We start from the raw sequence: 22,482 nt of genomic DNA, 5'->3' as shown, positions 1-22,482 counted from the left end.
ATCTCATAGATCAACTTTTCATCTATAATGGTCTTAAGTGTAGAGTAAGTACAAAATTTCCAGATAATGTTATTTTCAAGTTGAAGGTGTCCCTTTCAGTCAATTTTACTCGGCACTCAATTTTTGCAACTACTCTAATAATGTTCTCTTAGTTTCTCAAAACTAAAAATTCTAAATTCTTTTACATCTCTTGTCCCATTAAGACAGACTATATCAGACTTACCTACCTATTTTGCAAGTTCTTTGGGATAGGGGCTGTATCTGTGCAGGTTTTTGTACAGCACCTAGCACAAAAGCACACTGATCCTCACTGGGTACTACTGCAATATTAAATAAAAGCTATTACAAAACTAGCAACTTTTTTCAACTTCACTAGAGACATTTGGTGAATCCTGGCACCTATGAAGTCAATGGAAGTTTTGCCCTCAACTTCAATGGGAGCAAAATATCACTCCTCAACTTTAACTCTGTGGAAAGTGAATTTGCAGCTTCTACTTAAAATTATAATTTCTTCTAAACTGAAGCAGTGCAACAATGTTACATAAACACTGCTGCTAATGACAACACGCAGCCATCTTCTGAGTAACTAGTCTTCCATAGTTCTACATTAGGACAGTGCATGATAAGAGTATCTTCAACATTTATTAATTTACTTAACTAATCCAAATGATTTTCTTCCCTTTTTATTCTCATTACCATCACTTCCGTTGTATGCCATATTGCTTAGGGCAAGTCGTATTGCTTATACAAATTATACAACAGTCCTGACAATGCAAACAATGGAAATAGTGGCCTGAATGGTGCTATGGAACTCTTAGTAGCCCAAAGCCATGTGCCGAATACATACAAATTGCACTGTTGCCCTGTATTTACTACACTTAAAAAAATTAATAATAATCTAACCTCCAAGTGACCCCAGATTTCCAACAGTGACTGATACCTTAAGATTCCTAGCTATTTTGTTGTGTGAAGTATTTACTTGGAATTTATCCATTTACTACATTTCTAGCAATTCTGTCTTTCTATAAAAACGGATTCAATTAGAACAGACGTACAGGTCCCATATGGTTTTATCAGTCACTGTATAAATGTGCGGAAAACTACCCCTTGAGGCAGTGTCCCTATTTAATCATTCCCTTAAAGCACATACTGCCCTATTTTCCAGATGGCATTTAACAGATGAGGCCAGCAAGCATCCTGCAGGGGACTGGTATGCTGCATAGCAGTCCATCCTGAGAAAGAAATATCCATTTCAGCAGCTTTAGAAAACCCAAATTTACATTCATGGATTTAAAAAAAAAAACAACAACAGCAACCTAATGTTATTTTCTGTAACACAGCTAAAGATTTTAACTTCTCATATACTGGTATTACAACTGATCTCCCCCCACCCCAGTATGCAGCAAAGTGATGTTTATTTCAAATACACCTCTACCTCAATATAACGCTGTCCTCAGGAGTCAAAAAAAATCTTACCGCGTTATAGGTGAAACCGCGTTATATTGAACTTGCTTTGATCCACCAGAGTGCGCAGCGCAGCCCCCCCCGCCCGGAGCGCTGCTTTACCGCGTTATATCCAAATTCGTGTTATATCGAGTCGCGTTATATCGAGGTAGAGCTGTATGTTTTCTCACTAGAAAGAAATGTAGGCTCACATAATAAATATTGGAATACACTTGTTACAAAAAAGTAACTGAAAGGAGTACCGATCTCAGACAGCTACTATTTATTAGAAAACAACAGGCGAAATGGAAGGGGGCTAGAAGGGTCAGAAAGCTCAGTTTCCTTTACAACATCCCCTTAGGAGAAAGCCTTTGGGAGTCTACAGAGCAGGCAGCTGATATAGAGTCCCAGATCTGTGGGATTCATGGGAACATGACATGACCTCCACACACACACACACTTACTTAATATTGCTCAAAGGAGGGTTAATATTGGGTATAAATATCCATCACTTTTCTGGAGAGGAAGGAGGAAGGAATGTGGACAACACTGCTTTTTCTTCAGCTCACAGTGGGGAGTTTACAGAAGCCCAGGAGAAGATGATGCCACAGAAGCAGCATTCCTCAACTTCTCTGTTCCTCTCCTCACGCAGGCAGATACCAACTGTTCTGCTCAGAAAGTATAAGGGGACAATCTGACCCTATATTTGTAAGCAACAGTTTTTTGCTGAACCAGTCAAGCTGACCTTTTATCTATTTTTTTTAGAGTTGGTAAGTTCTGTGCTTTAAATGAACGATGGATTCAGATGCTTTTTCCACTCGGGGGGGGGGGGGGGGAATCAATTTGTATGTTCTAATTATGGCAAAGCCAAGCACTATGGAATAGCCAAGTTTAAGGACAAGTCATTGCTTTCAAATGAAAGCCAGAAGGCTGGAGGAATTTTCTAGTTGCTGGTGGCCCTTCCCCAAACCTTTCAAGAAAATAATAATGCAAGCTGGTCACGTTTCCCCTTAGAAGATGGTACCAATATCATCTGTCTTATCTAAATTAATCTTGACTCAGGTATTCATTCAAATCTCAGTATCTTTCAGACCATGCAACAGCAAGATAGCTAAAGAGGAGGAGACTGGTGGCACTAACACTAAATTTATTAACCCCATTTGCACACATTTAAAACAAAACAAAAAAACCCAAAACCCTAAATTATATTAAAACACAACCTTTAGGTGAAAGAGTGAAGGACAACAGAAGAGCCAAAATCATTAGAATGCTCATTAGGACCCATAGCAGTCCTCCTAGAAGCACCCCAGGAGTAAACTCCCAAGTTTTCTTTATTTTAAATGCACTTCAATACCAAAGTGACAGATGCCTTACAAATAGCTAAGATAGATCAACAGGATTCAGCACAACCCTGACCTGGAAGAGAACATAAAATCGTCACCGATAAAGTCTGCATATAACAAAAGATTAGGGTGTAGTAAATAATGGATAGAAATAATATCAGGCCAGTAATATAGAGTGATGTGTATTGCTTGGTAAGCTGGGCACAAGTTAACAACATGCATTTTAATACAGCTAAATGTAAATGTAGTAATTTAAGCCCAAAGAACATAAGCCATACTTATAAGATGGGGGACTCTATCCTGGAAAGCACTGACTCTGAAAAAGATTTGGGGTCATGGTGAATAATCAGCGGAATATGAATTCCCAGTGCAATGCTGGAGCCAAAAGGGCTAATGTGATCCTTGGATGCTAAAAGAGGGGAATCTTGAGGAGAAGTAGAAGTTATTTTACCTCTGTATTTTGCATTGGTGATCTCAGTGCTGGAATAGTGTGTCCAGTTCTGGTGTCCACAATTCAAGAAGGATGCTGATAAACTGGAGAGTGTTCAGAGAAGAGCCACGAGAATGACTAAAGAATTAGACAACACACCTTATAGTAATGACTCAAGCTCAATCTATTTAGCTTAAAGAAAAAGGTTATGGGGTGACAGACCCAGGCCAGTGGGGTACAGGAGTCTGGTCCAGTATCCATATCCAGTAGGGCGAAGGAAGTGGCGAAGCCTGACCCACCTAAAAGGAGGAGAGAGAGAGAAGGTCAGTAGGGTCGGGACAAGGAGTGGCAAGGGACATGACAAAAAAAAAAAAAACAGGAGCGGGAGGTCACAGGGTACAGGAGTCTGGGTCCTATTAGTATTCAGGAAGTGGCGGCGGGGCCCGCCACACTACTAAGGACCCCCCAGCCTAAGGAGAGACACCAGGTCGGGACACTAACTAAGTAAGTACGTGGGACAACTAATGAAAAAAAACAGGAGCGGGAGTGAGGTCACAGGGTACAGGAGTCTGGTCGAGGGCAAATATACTGGTCACTGGATGAGTAGTTTTCTGTTCCCTGAGTGACCAGAGCAGGGGCTGCATTAGAGTAATCAGGAACCTGCTAGAACCAATTAAGGCAGACAGGCTGATTAGATCACCTGCAGCCAATCAAGGCAGGCTAATCAGGGCACCTGGGTTTAAAAAGGAGCTCAGTCCAGTCAGGTGAGGAGGAGCCAGAGGGGAGAGAGTGCGTGTGAGGAGCTGGGAGCAAGAGGAGCTGGGAGTGAGAGGGTGTGCTGCTGGAGGACTAAGGAGTACAAGCGTTATCAGACACCAGGAGGAAGGTCCTGTGGTGAGGATAAAGAAGGTGTTTGGAGGAGGCCATAGGGAAGTAGCCCAGGGAGTTGTAGCTGTCATGCAGCTGTTACAGGAGGCACTATAGACAGCTGCAGTCCACAGGGCCCTGGGCTGGAACCCGGAGTAGAGGGCGGGCCCAGGTTCCCCCCAAACCTCCCAACTCCTGATCAGACACAAGAGGAGTTGATCCAGACTGTGGGGAAGATCACTGAGGTGAGCAAATCTGCCAATAAGCGCAGGACCCACCAAGGTACAGGAGGAACTTTGTCACACTTGATTATAGTCTATAAGTACTTACATGGGGAACAAATATTTGATAATGGTCTCTTCAATCTTGCAAACAAATGTCCAATGGCTGGAAGATGAGGCTAGACAAATTCAGCCTGGAAACAAGGCATATATTTTTAACAGAAAAAGTAATTAACCACTGGACAATTTACTAAGGGATGTGATGGATTCTCAATTTTTAAATCAAGATTTTTTTTTTTTTTTTTAAGATATGCTCTAGTTCAGAAAGGATTATTTTGAGGAAGTCCTCTGGCTTTGTCTTATGCAGGAGGTCAGACTGTCAGTAGATGATCATAATGGTCTTTTCTGGCCCTGGAGTCTATGAATCCCTCCTATGCAGTAGATCCTCAGACTTTTTTCTTTCACCTCCCCAAACCCCTTCAACTATGCCGATGTTATTCAGCATACATTTGCATCAGATGTGTCCTTCAGGAAACACATATACCAACGGTGTAAAAGGAGGGTTGAACACCACTTGAAGTATTGGGATCTAGAAGGCCAAGAACAGCAATAAGTAGAGGTTTTCCAATAGCTCTGACTTCATCAGTTCCAGTGACCATGGACAAAAGGTATTTCCCTTGACAAAGTGTGAAGTAATGTGATTCCTATTTCTTTATCATCATTGTTCATGTTCTCACAGAAAGTCAGGGTGTCAGAGAAAGTTACTAGAGCTGTCAAGCGATTGAAAAAAAATTAATCGCGCTAAACAATACTAGAATACCATTTATTTAAATATTTTTGGATGTTTTCTACATTTTCAAATATATTGATTTCATTTACAACACAGAATACAAAGTGTACAGTGCTCACTATTTTTATTACAAATATTTTCACAGTAAAAAAAATAGTATTTTTCAATTCACCTAATACAAGTACTGTAGTGAAATATCTTTATCATGAAAGTTGAACTTACAAATGTAGAATTATGATAAAAAACCTCCATTCAAAAATAAAACAATGTAAAACTTCAGCGCTTACAAGTCCACTCAGTCCTACTTCAGCCAATCACTCAGACAAACAAGTTTGGTTACAATTTGCAGGAGATAAAGTTGCCCGCTTTTTGTTTACAATGTCACCTGAGAGAACAGGAGTTCGCATGGCACTGTTCTAGTCGGCGTCACAAGATATTTACATGCCAGATGTGCTAAAGATTCATATGTCCCTTTATGCTTCAACAGAGGACGTGTGTCCATGCTGATGATCAGTGTTGCTCGATAATGATCAAAAGCAGAGCGGACCAACATATGTTCATTTTCATCATCTGAGTCAGATGCCACCAGCAGAAGGTTGATTTTTTTTTTTTTGGTGGTTCGTGTTCTATAGCTTCCTCATCGGAGTGCTGCTCTTTTAAGACTTCTGAAAGCATGCTCCACACCTCATCCCTCTCAGATTTTGGAAGGCACTTTTGGATTCTGAGTGCTGTAGGTATTTTTAGAAATCTCACATTGGTACCTTCTTTGCATTTTGTCAAATCTGCTGTGAAAATGTTCTTAAAATGAACAACATGTGCTGGGTCATCATCTAAGACTGCTATAACATGAAATATATGGCAGAATGCAGGTAAAACAGACCAGGAGACATACTATTCTCCCCCAAGGAGTTCAGTAACAAATTAATGCACTATTTTTCTTAACGTGCATCATCAGCATGGAAGCATGTCCTCTGGAATGGTGGCCGAAATATGAAGGGGCATGCAAATGTTTAGCACATCTGGCAAGTAAATACCTTGCAGCGCCAGCTACAAAAGTGCCATGTGAACACCTGTTCTCACTTTCAGGTGACATTGTAAATAAGAAGCAGGCATCAGTATCTCCCATAAATGTAAACAGACTTGTTTGTCTTAGTGATTGGCTGAACAAGAAATAGGACTGAGTGGACTTGTAGGCTCTAAAGTTTTACAATTTTTTTTATTACATCAAAAACAAAACAATCTACATTTGTAAGTTACACTTTCACCATAAAGAGATTACACTATAGTAGTTGTAGGCGATTAATTTAAAAATACTATTTCTTATCATTTTTACAGTGCAAGTATTTGTAATAAAAATATAAAGTGAGCACTGTACACTTTGTATTGTGTTGTAACAAATCAATATTTGAAAATGTAGAAAAAAAATCCAAAAATATTTAATAAATTTCAATTGGTATTCTATTGTTTAAGTGTAATTAATCGCGATTAATTTTTGAGTTAATCGCATGAGTTAACTGTGACTAATCGACAGCCCTAAAAGTTACCTAAGCTTCACTTCACGCCACGCTCCGCAACACAAAGCTGGTTGTCAATAAAACCAATATATTCTGTGACTTGATCTCAGATGAAATCTCTAACTTTGTTTGCATCAACCAGACATAGTTGTATAACATAGCTCATGTAGTACTGGAACAAATTTAAATTCAAATGAAATGCTTGGGGGTTTTTTGTTTTGTTTGTTTTACACAGACACAGGAGAAATCAGGAGATGGTTACATAAAACCAAGTCAAAATATCAAGTTCATAATTTCTGAAAAACAACATTTTGCAAAAGAACATGGGTTGAAATTTATTTATCAGTTAGGTTTAAAATATCAAATACATTTAACACTCAGAGCTAATTCTGAAAAACAGGCTATAAATATTTTTAAACCTACTACTTCCAGTCTGCTCTTCTGTTTATCAGCTAATTATGACCTCTTCTTACAAACCCCCATACAAACTGCTCCTAACAGTGTTCAAAATAAAGATGGCACCTCATCATGATACAAGAACTCCATTTCATTTGACTACTTGTGCAAAAAATAAAGCTTTCTGAAACTCAAAGTTCATTACATTTTTTGATAAAAATTTTAAAAAAAATCAGCACTGTGATGCACAGATTTAACAAAGGTCATGTAAACCTTAAAAGAGTCCAGTTCAGTATTTCCAACTCCTAGTGGTTACGTATAGAATGTGAGGAAGCAATTTACTTATGACATACTCAGCTCTTCCTCATAATAATTTCATATTAAAGACCAATGGCATAAGCAGTCATATACATTACAATGAGAGTGAAAACAAATTTACAAAGACAACACTTGCAAATATTTCTTTTGCAAAAACTGCCATATGTGCATGAAAATGCATGCCCTTTCGGCTCTTCAATACACTAAGCTTGATTCAGTCCTGAATTTGGTAAAATCAGCATAGCAGCCAATTCCCTCCCTCCCCCCTCCAATACAAATCTGAGTATTGGAAGACAAAAGAAGAGTCCTTAATAAACTGCTGTAACCCAGACATGTTAAAACTCAGATATGCTAGATATGCTCTGGCCATCAGCACTGAGAGGTACTGCATTTCAAAAGAAATAAACATACCAGATTTGGTTAAATGTAACTCATTTCGTAACTGTAAATATCCAGATGGCACATGACCAAACATATTTCACATGTTTTATGAAGAAAAATGACCCTGATAACCAACTAAAAAAAAGGCATTTTATTTATAATTTCTCAATGCATATAAAGTCACATGAGAGTTTCAAATGGAAATCTGTATCTCACATTTACAAGTTTACCAGAAACAGCCAAGTCTTTTTTAAAATACATACAGAAAACTTGTGGCCCAGATCATAGATCCTCTGCTACAGCCAAGAAATGCAGAATAAATATCTGGGGAGAGGGGGTTCAAAGGTGGCCTTTGAGCACCTCTTTTCCTAGCCCAGTTGTGCACCACTGTCAGTCTCCTGGTATAAATCAGGCTAGGTGGAAGGGGCAATCCTATAACTCAGATCAGCAGAGCATAAGGATACTCCAGCCATGTCCCCTTTTTTCCATCATATTCCCATTTCAGCAGTGGAGTGTGGTGGGGCTGCATCTCTATGCTTCTAGAAGCTTCCCTGAAACTGGGGTGATCCTCAAATACCTGTCTACATATCTTCTGCATTAATGGTGTACAGTAGAATCTCAAAGTTATGATCACCTCAGCAATAGTGGTTGTTCATAACTCTGAAATGTTCATAACTCTAAACAAAAGGTTATGGTTGTTATTTCAAAGTTTACAACTGAACATTATCTTAATACAGCTTTGAAACTTTCGGCAGAAGAAAAATGCTGCTTTTAACCATCTTAATTTAAATGAAACAAGCACAGAAACAGTTTCCTTGCCTTGTCAAGTCTTTTTTTTTTTTTAACTTTCCCTTTATTTTTAGTTTGTTTTACACAGCACTGTACTGTAAAGTGTTTGCTTTTTTTTTTCTCTTCGTCTTTGCTGCCTAATTGTGTACTTCCTGCTCTACTTGAGGTGTACGGTTGACTAGTCAGTTCATACCTCTGAGTGTCTACTGTAGTGTAAAGCAGGTGGCCCAATATGTTTATTAAAAAGTGCTACATTTTATAAAATGTCAGAATCCACACGAAAAACCCAAATCCATTTTTCTTTAGGTTTGTATAGCTTTGCACCAATTTGCAGTTTAGAAGCCAGATTAAATTTTTACTAAATTCAAAGCAAGCAATACAAGTAATTTAAAGATCAATTTAGGAGTAATAAGCCCTCAAGCATAACTTCAGAAATATTCTTCAAGAATCAATAACTATTTAACTTTATATATCAGTGGTTTTCAATCTTTGTTTCATTTGCGCCCCCCTAAAACATTTCATTTGAAGGTGCAGACCCCTTTGGAAAGCTTAGACATAGTAGGTGTCGCAGACCATGGCTTGGAAAAAAAAAAAAAACACTTATGTAGCAATTCTGCTGTTGCTATATTCCTAAAGAATACTATTTGAAATTACATTTATAACAGTGGGTTTTAGATTTCCACCTATTTAGTTAGTCTGACATACCATTTAATTTTGTTAAATCTAAAGAAGGCCACCTATTAAATGAAAAGCCTCTTTAATTACATTTTAAAAACTTTGTTAAAAGAATGTTGTTTACTTTACATAGTTAAGCACCTGAAAGTTAGGAAAAGCCAGATTTACAATTGCCCATATAACCTTAATTCTGCCCCCTTGTGTGTTTATCCTGTGAAATGAATAAACAGGGATAGACAGGGAGGGTGGGCAGCAGTGGGGGACGTAGCATGTGATCAATTAAAAGCATAACTACATACATCTCGCATTTTTTTAACTTTTCAGCACTTGACTTTGCAACCCAAACAACATTATTTTAACATACTTTGGTTGATACAATTTCCTGGGGGGGGGGGGGGGGCATTTGTTATCAAAAGGAAAAGGTAAACAAAAATTCTATTAGGTACAACTCTAACAAGCCCTTCATCAAGTATCTTCAGCAGGGTTGGAACCCTGAATATTTGGCATTGCAGCACAGACGTCTATCACTTGAACTACAGGCCTAACTACTTTAGCTTTCAGCAGAAGACTCAGGCTTGGCTACACTTACAAATTTGCAGCGCTGCAGCAGGGTGTGAAAACACACCCTCTCCAGCGCTGCAAATTGCGGCGCTGCAAAGCGCCAGTGTGGTCAAAGTCCCAGCGCTGGGAGCACGGCTCCCAGCGCTGTACGTTATTCCCCACAGAGAGGTGGAGTACGGACAGCGCTGGGAGAGCTTTCTCCCAGCGCTGGCGCTTTGACTACACTTAGCGCTTCAAAGCGCTGCCGCAGCAGCGCTTTGAAGTGTAAGTGTAGCCAAAGCCTCAGTACAAAGCATGTGTGTGGAGGAAGATGAAGATGGGCCACAGGGATCATGTGCTGGATTCACAGGTGGTCAGGGTAACCCAGCTCAGTTCTCTTTCCCTCTCTCCTACCCCCAGCCAAAGTTGGGAGGACACCTGCCCCACATGGTGCCACAATTAGGTAGGTATATGAGGGAGGGGGAACAGGCATTCCTGGGAGTAGATCCCACTGCAGTGTCCACCTAATGTTTTCATGTTCTGTTATTTTGGCATGGTGCCACAAATTTCCTGAACAATGCAAGTGACAAAAAGTAATGATTTTCAGCTCTTTATAGCTCAGCAAAATCTGAGCAAAATTTCATGGGACAAATAAAAAAGGCATTTAATCTAACTGTAGGGCTCTCCCCTGCCACATTTCAAAGGCTTGGTACAAGCAACAGAGGTTTCAGAGCTTCTCAAGGGAGATCATAAGAATCTTTTAAAATGGAAAGTATTAGGCAACCTACATATAGAGGTCACTACCAGTTCCTTCTATAAAGCAATATCTTAGGGCTCTACTGAATTTCAGTGAGAGATCTGGCTGTATAAGGCATGATGAATATTGTCTTATATACATGTATACAGCATCTTTCATCCAAAAAATTCCCAAAATGTTTTACAAATGACAGAGAAATCACTTCATTCTGCACTGAAATGCAGTTCCCTATGCAGTGGAACACAATAACTTAGCACCCAGCAAATACAAACAACATAGGTTAGAAAGTAAATAAAAATACTATATCTACAGGAAGAATTTAGGACATGAGTGAAGTTACCCAAAATGGAATTCAGCTTTACTGTCCAAAGTAATGGGATTTTTTAACTTAAAACAAAGGTCTTAACTGTATGTCTTATCCAAATGGCAGTATATTGAAGCCTGGCACCATGCTAGGGTACTGGTTTAGTGTTAACAAAAAGAAAAGCATGCTACCTAATGAAACACATCACTTCCTGCAGCATCCTGGATTTCTCTGGGAGGTCTCCCATCCAACTAAGATGAAAACCCACATTTACACTGTTTTTACTTATCTTTTTATAAAATTATAATCAATGCCTATCTATTAGCACAAGTCAAACTTTGTGGAAATGTAAAAAAAAAATCCATTATTCTACAGTGAAAAGATTGAAAATATTTACTATATTATATTAATAGCATGCACTTAATATTGGAACAATGAAGATTCAAGTATCTCATTTTCAGCTGTTCTCCAGTGGCTTTCAAAAATACAATATTCATGGTTTGTAGTTGTCTGCATTTTGTCCCTGCAATTCTGAGTTAATTTAGTGAAATTTAGCACTCGCAAAATGCAAAAAGCTAAAAAGGCCAGATACCAAGCAGGAAATTTCTCTGCACCGAATTGCCAAGGCACGTCAACAATGGTCTACAATGCCCTAGGAGGCAGTCCTATCACACAGTAAAAAAATGGATAGTATTTTTGAGATGTGAACGAATGCCTGCTCAGTACTATAATGAGGCTATCGATTTTACTTATAAAAAAATTATATTCTGAAGCAAAATACAAAATATCGGAAGGACAGAACAGGTCGTGCGGGGAAGGGTGGGGGAGTGGCACTCTATGTGATAGAAAAGATTTTTACCTCATTTGATTCTACATTAAGTGAATCCACATGTTCCATGGAATCTCTATGCATAGTAATTTCATGCTCTATTAAGAATATAACATTAGGGATCTATTATCAACCACCTGACCAGCACAGTGAAAGTGACGATGAAATGCTAAGGGAGATTAGAGAGGCTATCAAAATTAGGAACTCAGTAATAGTGGGGGATTTCAATTATCCCCATATTGACTGGGACAAAATTTCTCGATACTTTAAATGACTGCTTCTTGGACAAGGGGAGAGGCAATTCTTGATTTAGTCCTGAGTGGAGCATAGGATCTGGTCCAAGAGATAACTATAACAGGACTGCTTGGAAATAATGACCATAATATAATAACTTTTAACAGTCCTGTGGTGGGAAGAACACCTCAACAGCCCAACACTGTGGCATTTCATTTCAGAAAGAAGAACTATGCAAAAATGAGGAGGTTAGTTAAACAGAAATTAAAAGGTACAGTGACTAGAGTGAAATCCCTGCAAGCTGCATGGTCACTTTTCAAAGACACCATAATAGAGGCCCAACTTAAATGTATACCCCAAATTAAAAAACACAGTAAAAGAACTAAAAAAGAGCCACCGGGGCTTAACAACCATGTAAAAGAAGCTGTGAGAGTTAAAAAGGCATCTTTTAAAAAGTAGAAGTCAAATCCTAGTGAGGTAAATAGAAAGGAGCATAAACACTGCCAAATTAAGTGTAAAAATGTAATAAGAAAAGCCAAAAAGGAGTTTGAAGAACAGCTAGCCAAAAACTCAAAAGGTAATAAAATGTTTTTAAAGTACATCAGAAGCAGGAAGTCTGCTAAACAACCAGTGAGGCCCCTGGATGATCGAGATACAAAAGGAGCGCTAAAGACAATAAAGTTATTGCAGAGAAACTAAATTAATTATATGCTTCAGTCTTCAAGGCTGAGGATATATGGGAAATTCCCAAACCTGAGCCCGCTTTTGTAGGTGACAAATCTGAGGAATTGTTACAGATTGAAGTGTCACTAGAGGTGGTTTTGGAATTAATTGATAAACTTAACAGTAATAAGTCACCGGGACCAGATGGCATTCACCCAAGAGTTCTGAAAGAACTCAAATGTGAAATTGCGGAACTACTAACTTTGGTTTGTAACCTGTCCTTTAAATCAGCTTCTGTACCCAATGACTGGAAGTTAGCTAATGTAACGCCAATATTTAAAAAGGGCTCTAGAGGTGATCCCGGCAATTACAGACCGGTAAGTCTAACGTCAGTACTGGGCAAATTAGTTGAAACAATAGTAGAGAATATAATTGTCAGACGCATAGAAGAACATAAATGGTTGGGCAAAAGTCAACATGATTTTTGTAAAGGGAAATCATGTCTTATTAATCTAGTAGAGTTCTTTGAAGGGGTCAACAAACATGTGGACAAGGAGGATTCAGTAGACATACTGTACTTAGATTTTCAGAAAGCCTTTGACAAGGTCCCCTCACCAAAGGCTCTTACGTAAATTAAGTTGTCGTGGGTAAGAGGGAAGATCCTTTCATGGATTGAGAACTGGTTAAAAGACAAGGAACAAAGAGTAGGGATAAATGGTAAATTTTCATAATGGAGAGGGGTAACTAGCGGTGTTCCCCAAGGGTCAGTCCTAGGACCAATCCTATTCAACTTATTCGTAAATCATCTGGAGAAAGGGGTAAAAAGTGAGGTGGCAAACTTTGCAGATGATACTAAACTGCTCAAGGTAGTTAAGACCAAAGCAGACTGTGAAGAACTTCAAAAAGATCTCACAAAACTAAGTGATTGGGCAACAAAATGGCAAATGAAATTTAATGTGAGTAAATGTAAAGTAATGCACATTGGGAAAAATAACCCCAACTATACATACAATATGATGGGGGCTAATTTAACTACAACTAATCAGGAAAGAGATCTTGGAGTCATCATGAATCGTTGTCTGAAGACGTCCACACAGTGCAGCGGCAGTCAAAAAAGCAAACAGGATGTTAGAAATCATTAAAAAGGGGATAGAGAATAAGACAAAGAATATCTTATTGCCCTTATATAAATCCATGGTACACCCACATCTTGAATACTGCGTACAGATGTGGTCTCCTCACCTCAAAAAAAAGATATACTGGCATTAGAAAAGGTTCAGAGAAGGGCAACTAAAACGATTAGGGGTTTGGAATGGGTTCCAGATGAGGAGAGACTAAAGAGGCTAGGACTTTTTAGCTTGGAAAAGAGGAGACTAAGGGGAGGATATGATAGAAGTATATAAAATCATGAGTGATGTGGAGAAAGTGAATAAGGAAAAGTTATTGTTCCCATAATATAAGAACTAGGGGCCACCAAATGAAATTAATGGGCAGCAGGTTTAAAACAAATAAAAGGAAGTAGTTCTTCACACAGCACACAGTCAACTTGTGAAACTCCTTGCCTGAGGAGGTTGTGAAGGCTAGGACTATAACAGGGTTTAAAAGGGAACTGGATAAGTTCATGGAGGTTAAGTCCATTAACTGCTATTAGCCAGGATGGGTAAGAAATGGTGTCCCTAGCCTCTGTTTGTCAGAGTTTGGTGATGGATGGCAGGAGAGAGATCACTTGATCATTACCTGTTAGGTTCACTCCCTCTGGGGCACCTGGCATTGGCCACTGTCGGTAGACAAAATACTGGGCTAGATGAACCTTTGGTCTGACCCAGTACAATCATTCTTATGTTCTTAAAAGGCTACAGAATTCATCCACTCTCTCTCTCTCTAACAAAAGTGTTAATTGGGAGTGACTAGTCTTCCCTCTGATTACAAAACATTTTTTTTTTTTTTGCATGCACTATCTAGAACACATTTTCAGAAGGCCCTCACTGTAGCCCAGGGGTCAGCAACCTTTCAGAAGTGGTGTGCCGAGTCTTCATTTATTCACTGTAATTTAAGGTTTCACGTGCCAGTAATATATTTTAATGTTTTTAGAAGGTCTCTTTCTATAAGTCTATAATATATAACTAAACTATTGTTGTATATAAAGTAAACATTTTAAAAACCTTATTTAAGAAGCTTTATTTAAAATTGGACCAGTGGCCAGGACCCAGGCAGTGTGAGTGCCACTGAAAATCAGCTCGCGTGCCATCTTTGGCACACGTGCCATAGGTTGCCTACCCCTGCTCTAGCCTCTAAGGCTCCTATAATTGGATCCATACATGGACTCTAATGAGCCTAACCAAGTTCTTCATGGGCACAGGCATTCACTAGCACAAATCCAAATGCAGGATTAGGGCTTATTTTGTACACACAAATGTAACTGAACATGTGATTCAACTATCTGTACGTATGACTGGCATGTGTAAATCCAGGACTTTGCACACATTGTGCTGTAAACACAATTTAAAAGGCTGTTTTTGAAAATATGACAGTCTTATGGCAAGAAATCCATATGTCTGGTCGATTACATCATTGGTTTAGGTTTTCAAGTGGGGGAACAAAAATCCATGAATCTACTGAAACCCTCCATATCAGAACATCACTGAACGAGGAAAAACAAAATTAGAGTTTTTTTCTTTTTAAAATACCATAGAATAAAGCAATGGTTTCCCACAGCTGCCTCTCTACCCAATCCCACCTGTAGATTCTAATACTTATCTCCCAAATGATTTTTTTAGTGTAATAAAACACTATTTTAACTGGCTTTGAGTCCTTAATGAAGTCTAGGAGAAGCTGTCATCTTCACTTGTATTAAACTTGTTTGGGAAATTTTGCTTTCACTCTTCTGGCACTGTAACTTTTTATGGATGCTGTCTGACTATTAAGAGGCATGTCTGCAGTGCTGTTGTACCCATATTGGTCCCAAGATAGTAGAGACACAGGGTGGGTGAGGTAATCTTTATAGGACCAACTTCTGTTGGTGAAAGAGACAAGCTGTTGCACTTAGCCCCAGCTCTTGTTCAGGTCTGTGAAGCTTGTCTCTTTCACCAACAGAAGTTGGTCCAGTAAAAGATATTACCTCACCCACCTGCTTCTATTAAAGATGTATAGCTTATTAAATTCTCTGAAAACTGACAAAGTGACTTAAGCAGAAAGCCAGTCTCATATTAATTTAAAGTTAGCTTTGAAAAAAATTCTTAACCATTCATTATGGTTTTCAAAAAAAAAAAAAAAAAAGAGAGAGAGAGACAGACTCATCTCTATTCCTGAAATTCTTTTACTCAATTCTACACAGTTTTGTATTCTAACACTGACTTACCATAAATTCATTGCAAAAGTCATATTCAACATTGTTATGGTTTATGTCTGGAATCAAGTATCAGAGGGGTAGCCATGTTAGTCTGGAGCTGTAAAAAGCGACAGAGACCCCTGTGGCACCTTATAGACTAACAGACGTATTGGAGCATAAGCTTTCGTGGGTGAATACCCACTTCGTCAGACGCATGTAGTGGACATTTCCAGAGGCAGGTATGATTCTTGCCTGCATATTTAGTCTAGAGATAATGAGGTTAGTTCAATCAGGGAGGATGAGGCCCTCTTCTAGCAGTTGAGGTGTGAACACCAAGGGAGGAGAAACTGCTTTTGTAGTTGGCTAGCCATTGAAGTTCTTATAACTCTTGATAAGACTGCGATTTCTATGGCCACAAACTTCTTTTGCTAACAAGATTAACTGATGAGGTATAATAGTAATAATAAAAGCTCATTAAATAAGTATTTTCTTATGCTAATGTGCAAAGGACTCTGCAATTGCACTCTTGTTGGTTTTATAGAATTATCCATCCTCTAGTGCATGTTCTAAACCAGGAGTAATCAATAGGCGGACCGTGGGCCAAATCTGGACCACCAAACACTTTTGAACAGACACCAAAATATTTTTATTTTCTTATCATCATTATTGGGGGTTTTATTATTATTTCCTCTGGAGTCTGGACCTTGACTATACCTAGACTAAGAAATCTGTATCTTGACAAAAAATAATTGACTATTTCTGTTCTAACCTATAATATTAAAACTATATAGACGTGTTGGATCCATGTAATTCCCAGCATGCTCTCTGAAGGAGTTCTAAAGAAAAAGGCTGTTCTAGGAAGTCACTGATTTTCAGACTGACTTTTCTGTATAATAAAACTCAGCTAATTTACATTTCTTTTGTAAAATCAGTATGGGGAAATTGCCTCTCTAGAGAAATGGAATCTCTAAGGTGGGGTTGAAAATAAACAGGACAGTTCTTTAATGTTAGAGATAAAATAAACAAAATTTAGGGATTTTTGTTTAGGTTTTTTGGGGAAACAGAATTAGGCTACTGCACAAAGAAAAAACACTAATACAGGTAAAAGCTTTAGGATGTAAAATAGTATAAAGGTGACCCAGACCTGTCTTTCTTTCAATTAAAAAAATGAAAGTTTAACACATTGTACTTTGTACAGATAGTTTTATATATTAAAACTTGAAAATAATTATCATATTATGTTGCATGGAATTATTTTCATAATTAGGTGAATAAACCCCACAGGCATTATATTCAAAATGTAACATTGCATACGCTATCTTAGTTCAACATACAAAAGGAAACCTGCTTGGACACTACACATTAATCAAAGCACAACAAGATGTTAGTCAAGCCCAGGGAGCGCCTAGCAATGAAGGGAGCTCACCTCTTCTTCCCTTCCAGATGATTTCAGAGCTGAATCAGCTAGTGTCTGGACAGGTATTCTGTTAATTTCATAAAGGAAAATGCCTCTTAGCTGGCAGAGCCAAAGGGTTAAATGACTCTGGGATCAAACGCTGCAGCATTTCTGGTCCCTGTCCCTGCAGCCCGCGGGCGACAGAGTCCCCAATAAATCTGACCTAGTTCCTGCTGCAGTAGGCGGCTCCCTGGCATGCCGGGGCTGCTGCGAGCGGCTCGCCGGCGGCCGGGCCGGGGTGGCCGGACACTCACCGGGTGGAAGTGCCCTTCCTCACATCGCACATCATGCACTTGAAGGCCTCGGCGCTGTTCCGGAAGGTGCACACGCTGCAGTCCCAGTAGCCCTCGTCCGAGGAGGGTTTCGGCTGCCGCTTCGGCCTGCAACACACACAACGAGGGGAGGGACAAAACAGGCAGGGTGGTGGGTCAGGCCCGGCTCTCGGCCCGGCCCGACCGCCCCCGCTGCAGCCCGGCTCCCGCGGCCGCCATGGCCGCTGCACGGCGGAGCCGGCTCGCCGCCGCCGCTGCTCCCGGCGCAGGGTCGGGCCCGGCCAGGAGGCGCCGCTAATCCAGGGCGCGGGCGCTGCCGGCGCCAGGGCCCCGCGCCGCCCTTACCTGGTCGGGCTCTTCTTGTCTCCCATGCCGGCTGCAGACGCGACCCCGGCCCGGCCCTTTGTGTGTTTGTAAATAAGGAGGAGCGCGGGGGGCCCTGGCTCGAGCGGGGAGGAGGAGCCGCCGCAACCTCCAGCTGTCGGGGAAACTCCGGCTCCCGCTGCCGCCCCCTCCTCCCTCACGTGTCCCCCCGCCGCCAACCAGCGGCCGCCCGCAGCCCTCCGAGCCTCAGGCCGCGCGAGGCGGCAGGTTCGCATCGGCCGGCGGCGCCGGAGGGGCGCGGGGATGCGGCTGCGGTCAGGGCAGGCGGGCGGAGAGCTGAGGCCGCTAGGGCAGCCCAGGTCCCTCACCCCACACAGCCCCGACTGTCGGGGTCGCCCTTTCACGGCCAGCGCCCGGGGGGCAGGTGGCAGGAGATGGGAACTCGTGCGTGTGCTGGGCCAGCAACCCCCCCATGTGTGGGTTGGGGGTCCCCGCCGCGCTGGGAGTGACGGGGTGGGGGGTCCCCCGGGCCATTGTGTTGTCTCCTGCGCCTGTAATAGCTTGCCTAACAGCACATGGCAAGCAAGCTGCCAGGCGGGCCAAGACACGGATCCCCTCTCCAGCGCTGACATATGTATTTCATATAGGCCATGCGTGTTTTGATGCATTACAGATGTAGAGTGCATGAGCTGAAATACATGACAGAACCATTTTCCTATTACATGTAAATGAATGTCATCTCACCTAGGATGATACGTAAATTACACACACTGCAAGATAGCACCCAATCCTCATAAAGCCAGGACTGATCCAGAAAACCTCTACCTTTCATCTCTTCAAACTACACCTCTTCCTGTGAGCCAGAGACCTGGCCTCATTTATCAGCCCCAGACTGGATAATCATAATTCCCTGAATATAAATATGAACAATACTAAGGTTGCAGGTAGTACAGAATAAGACAGCCCACTTTCTCCACAGGTTAGGCCGCATCAGCACTGGCTCTTGGTCCATTTTCACTGCCAGTTCAAGGCCTTGGGCATGCTCTTCACAGCCATTAATGGATCTGGTTCTAATAGGGTTGCCAATCCTCCAGGATTGTTCTGGAGTCTCCAGGAATTAAAGATAAAATTTTAATTAAAGATGATGTCATGTGATGAAACCTCCAGCAATATGTCCAACCAAACTTGTGAACCCTAGGTCCTATGTACATGAGAGACTACATTTCCCATCTATGAACTACCAATATAACTGCATTCCACTGGAACAATGCTGATCAAAGCTCAGGACAAAACACTATGAGAGCCAGAGTTAAAGCGTTATCTGTTAAGGAGATCTGGCTGTGGAACAAAATTCCAGAAGAGAGTAATCTAAACTAGAATCTAACCACTTTACATCATGCTGTAAGACCTCCCCTCTTTGATAAAACTTTCGTATTATCACAGAGTAACATTTACCACAATAATTAGACCCCCTCGCCCAAGAAAAAAAAAATGTATCCCAGGCACTGCTGCCTATAACCAGGGTCAGAAGAGCAGAAGACTCCATGAAGTTCCATTAGGTACCTTGCTATGCCAGACACTGGTATTAGTGTGACAGATGCTGGTACAAACTCATAAGATAATAGATCTTATCCAGCATTAGATACAAGGATACAAATAATATTAATATTTGTACTTATAGATTCTTAAGTACAAATAAAATGTGACTAACATGGTATGCTCTAACAACATTCAACAAAACACTAAGAATGTTGCCAAAAAGACTTTTAGCTAGGAATAGTGGGGTGTAATAAAGAAAAGGAAAATGTAGGCTGAAAATCGAGATGGACCTACTAATAGTGAGCTATATTATACTAAAAGGTTGTCTCCTCATTTCTTGGGGCATTCAGCATTTACCTAAAAGCACCACAGCCCCTCTTTCTGGACCTTGCCAGCTATGGCTGTAGTAGACTACTTGTTACAAAATGAAGAATGAATATTGTTTTCTGTCTGATGATCACTGCCCTCCATGCTCCTTACCATGTTTCCCTCTCCCCATCCTCACTTCTCCCTTTCCCTCAATGTCTACTTCTTCCTTTTCCCTGCCGCTCCCAGAGCCTGGTCTACAACAGGGATGGAACCCAGAGATGCACTGCTACGCTGGACACTTGGATACTGTGAAGAAATCTTTAGATTGGAAATGATGGTAGAACCTGTCTCCTGGTGCCCTTTTATTTATAACAGTCTCTACTGTATACATAACTTTTTTTCCCCTTTGAGAAAGCAACTATTTTGAAATAACCCCTTTTTTCTTGACCTTTTCTCTGACATTATGAATTTTCCCATAGAAATGAAAAGAGACAAAATAAAACTCGGACCACTGCCTATGAAACACTAGGATAAGCTGCTATTTTACTATGTTGCAACCTAAGAGTAGCAGCTTTTCTCTTTCCTATAAGGGACAATTTCCTGGGGAGTATCATTTCTGATCATCAGGGAGAGCAACAACTGCTAATCCCCAACTATCATTCCTAACTGCCCACTAATCTTTCAGATTCCACCATTCTGACCCTGCTCAAGATGAGTTAAATTTACCCACATGCAGAGGGCTAGCAGAAGACCTGTTCACCACTTAAGTCATAAGAACAGCGATACTGGGTCAGACTAAAGGTCCATCTAGCCCAGTATCCTGTCTACCGACAGTGGCCTTTGCCAGGTGCCCCAGAGGTAGTGAACCTAACAGGTAATGATCAACTGATCTCTCTCCTGCCATCCACCTCCACCCTCTGACAAACACAGGCTAGGGACACCAGTCCTTACCCATCCTGGCTTAACCTCCATGAATTTATCCAGTTCCCTTTCAAACCCTGTTATAGTCCTAGCCTTCACAACCTCCTCAGGCCAGGAGTTCCACTAGTTGACTGTGCGCTGTGTGAAGAAGAACTTCCTTTTATTTGTTTTAAACCTGCCTATTTAAGCCTTATTTTAAGCAGTTAAGTGAATTTCATCCTATTTGAATAACATTACAGAGAGAAGAAATACTATTTTTTGCATACCTTGGTACACTTATAGAGGCACAGGAAACCACCAGTGATGTGCCTACCTTTGATGTAACCACATCTAAAATATTGTTGGTCTGTGACACAGGACAGAGTGATTTTTGAAAGATGGATTCGTGCTCCAGGCAGTAGCGCTCAGCAGCATTCCTCAACCTAGGAGGCAGGAAGGAGGAGAAACTTGCTCAGAGAGAGCAAGCTTCAGGTAAGTCCTCAATTTGGGACAGTAATAAGTGTGACGGTTGGATTACAGAAACCCCCTTGGGGCTGCCAACTGATGTGCTGAGACTACCCCTGAGCCCGCCTTTTTTGCCAGATTGGGGGTTTAGTGCCCTGCCTGCTCTGAGCCAGACCCGCTAGCCTGCTACAAACCCAGACCCAAGTTTCAACCACGTTTCCTAAAAGCTGCAGGCTTAACTGACAATGGCTTAAGAAGTGTTTTTGTTTTAACACCCAGATGCCCAGCTTTTAATGGGGTCCGAACCACAAATAAATCCATTGTACCCTGTATAAAGTGTTTGCCCTCTATAACACAGAGAGAGATGCACAGCTGTTTGCCCTCCCCTCCCTCGGGTATTGATACATACTCTGGGTTAATTGATAAGTAAAAAGTGATTTTATTAAATACAAAAAGTAGGATTTAAGTGGTTCCAAGTGATAACAGACAGAACAAAGTGAACTACCAAGCAAAATAAAATAAAACGTGCAAGCCTATGCCTAATACAGTAGGAAGCAGAATACAGATAAAATCTCACCCTCAGAGAGGTTCCAATAAGCCTCTTTTACAGACTGGTCTTCTAGTTTGAGTCCAGCAATCACTCACACCCCCTGTACTTACTGTCCTTTGTCCCAGTTTCTTTCAGGTATCCTTTGGGGTGGAGAGGCTATCTATCTCTTGAGCCAGCTGAAGACAAAATGGAGGGGTTTAAATAGACTCTCTCTTGTGGGTGGACACCCCTCCCTCCCCCTGTGTAGAATCCCAGCTACAAGATGGAGTTTTGGCACCACATGGGCAAGTCACATGTCCATGCATGACTCAGAATTTACAGGTAGCAGCCATGGCTCACATGCTACCTTGAATGACCTCAAGTAGACTTCTTATGTGGATTGGAGCCTTCCAAGATCCATTGTCCATAAGGTGTTTCTTGATTGGGCACTTAAATTCCTTTCTAAAGAAGCTGCCCAAATGCCTTACTAAGGCTACTAAAAATCAAACCAGTACACAGCCAACATTCATAACTTCAAATACAAAAATGATACATGCATACAAATAGGATGAATAGATTCAGTAGACCATAACCTTTACAGAGATATGTTACATGCATATATAGCATAAAACATATTCCAGTTATGTCATATATACAGTCATAAGCATATTTCTCTAAAGCCTTATGGGGTGCAATGTCACACCCTTCTGAACTTACTGCCAGAGACTTGGACACTATCCACGGTGGAGGCAGTACATGTAAAATCCCTGTTTGTCTTGGTCACACTCCATATGGTTTAAAGGTACGGAAAGGATGTCATTCATAAGTGTTCTAGCAAGTTTTGGGGTTCCTTGTCCCCAGGTGCC

The 22,482-nt window shown here is 40.8% G+C and overlaps 1 protein-coding gene across 7 annotated transcripts in view; it reads right to left on the bottom strand.

Moving 5' to 3' along the window:
• Positions 1-22,482, bottom strand: part of YAF2 (YY1 associated factor 2) — a 57,583-nt gene that overhangs the window by 33,179 nt on the left and 1,922 nt on the right. For 2 of the 7 annotated variants that reach the window (XM_039505756.1, XM_039505730.1), the window contains one exon: positions 17,533-17,658. In XM_039505756.1, the coding sequence (XP_039361690.1) occupies positions 17,533-17,567 (35 nt within the window). In that variant the 5' untranslated portion in view covers positions 17,568-17,658. Of the gene's footprint in view, positions 1-3,337; positions 3,355-4,413; positions 4,499-17,532; positions 17,659-17,895; positions 18,540-20,956; positions 21,066-21,664; positions 21,795-22,482 lie in introns of those variants that run through there. The other 5 variants (XM_039505739.1, XM_039505749.1, XM_039505766.1 and 2 more) reach the window with 5 other exon arrangements.

This window comes from Mauremys reevesii, linkage group 1, assembly GCF_016161935.1.
Source record: "Mauremys reevesii isolate NIE-2019 linkage group 1, ASM1616193v1, whole genome shotgun sequence".
Taxonomy (NCBI): domain Eukaryota; kingdom Metazoa; phylum Chordata; order Testudines; family Geoemydidae; genus Mauremys; species Mauremys reevesii.
The sequence above is the reverse complement of the archived record's forward strand: the minus strand, read 5'-3'. Positions and strand labels throughout refer to the sequence as shown.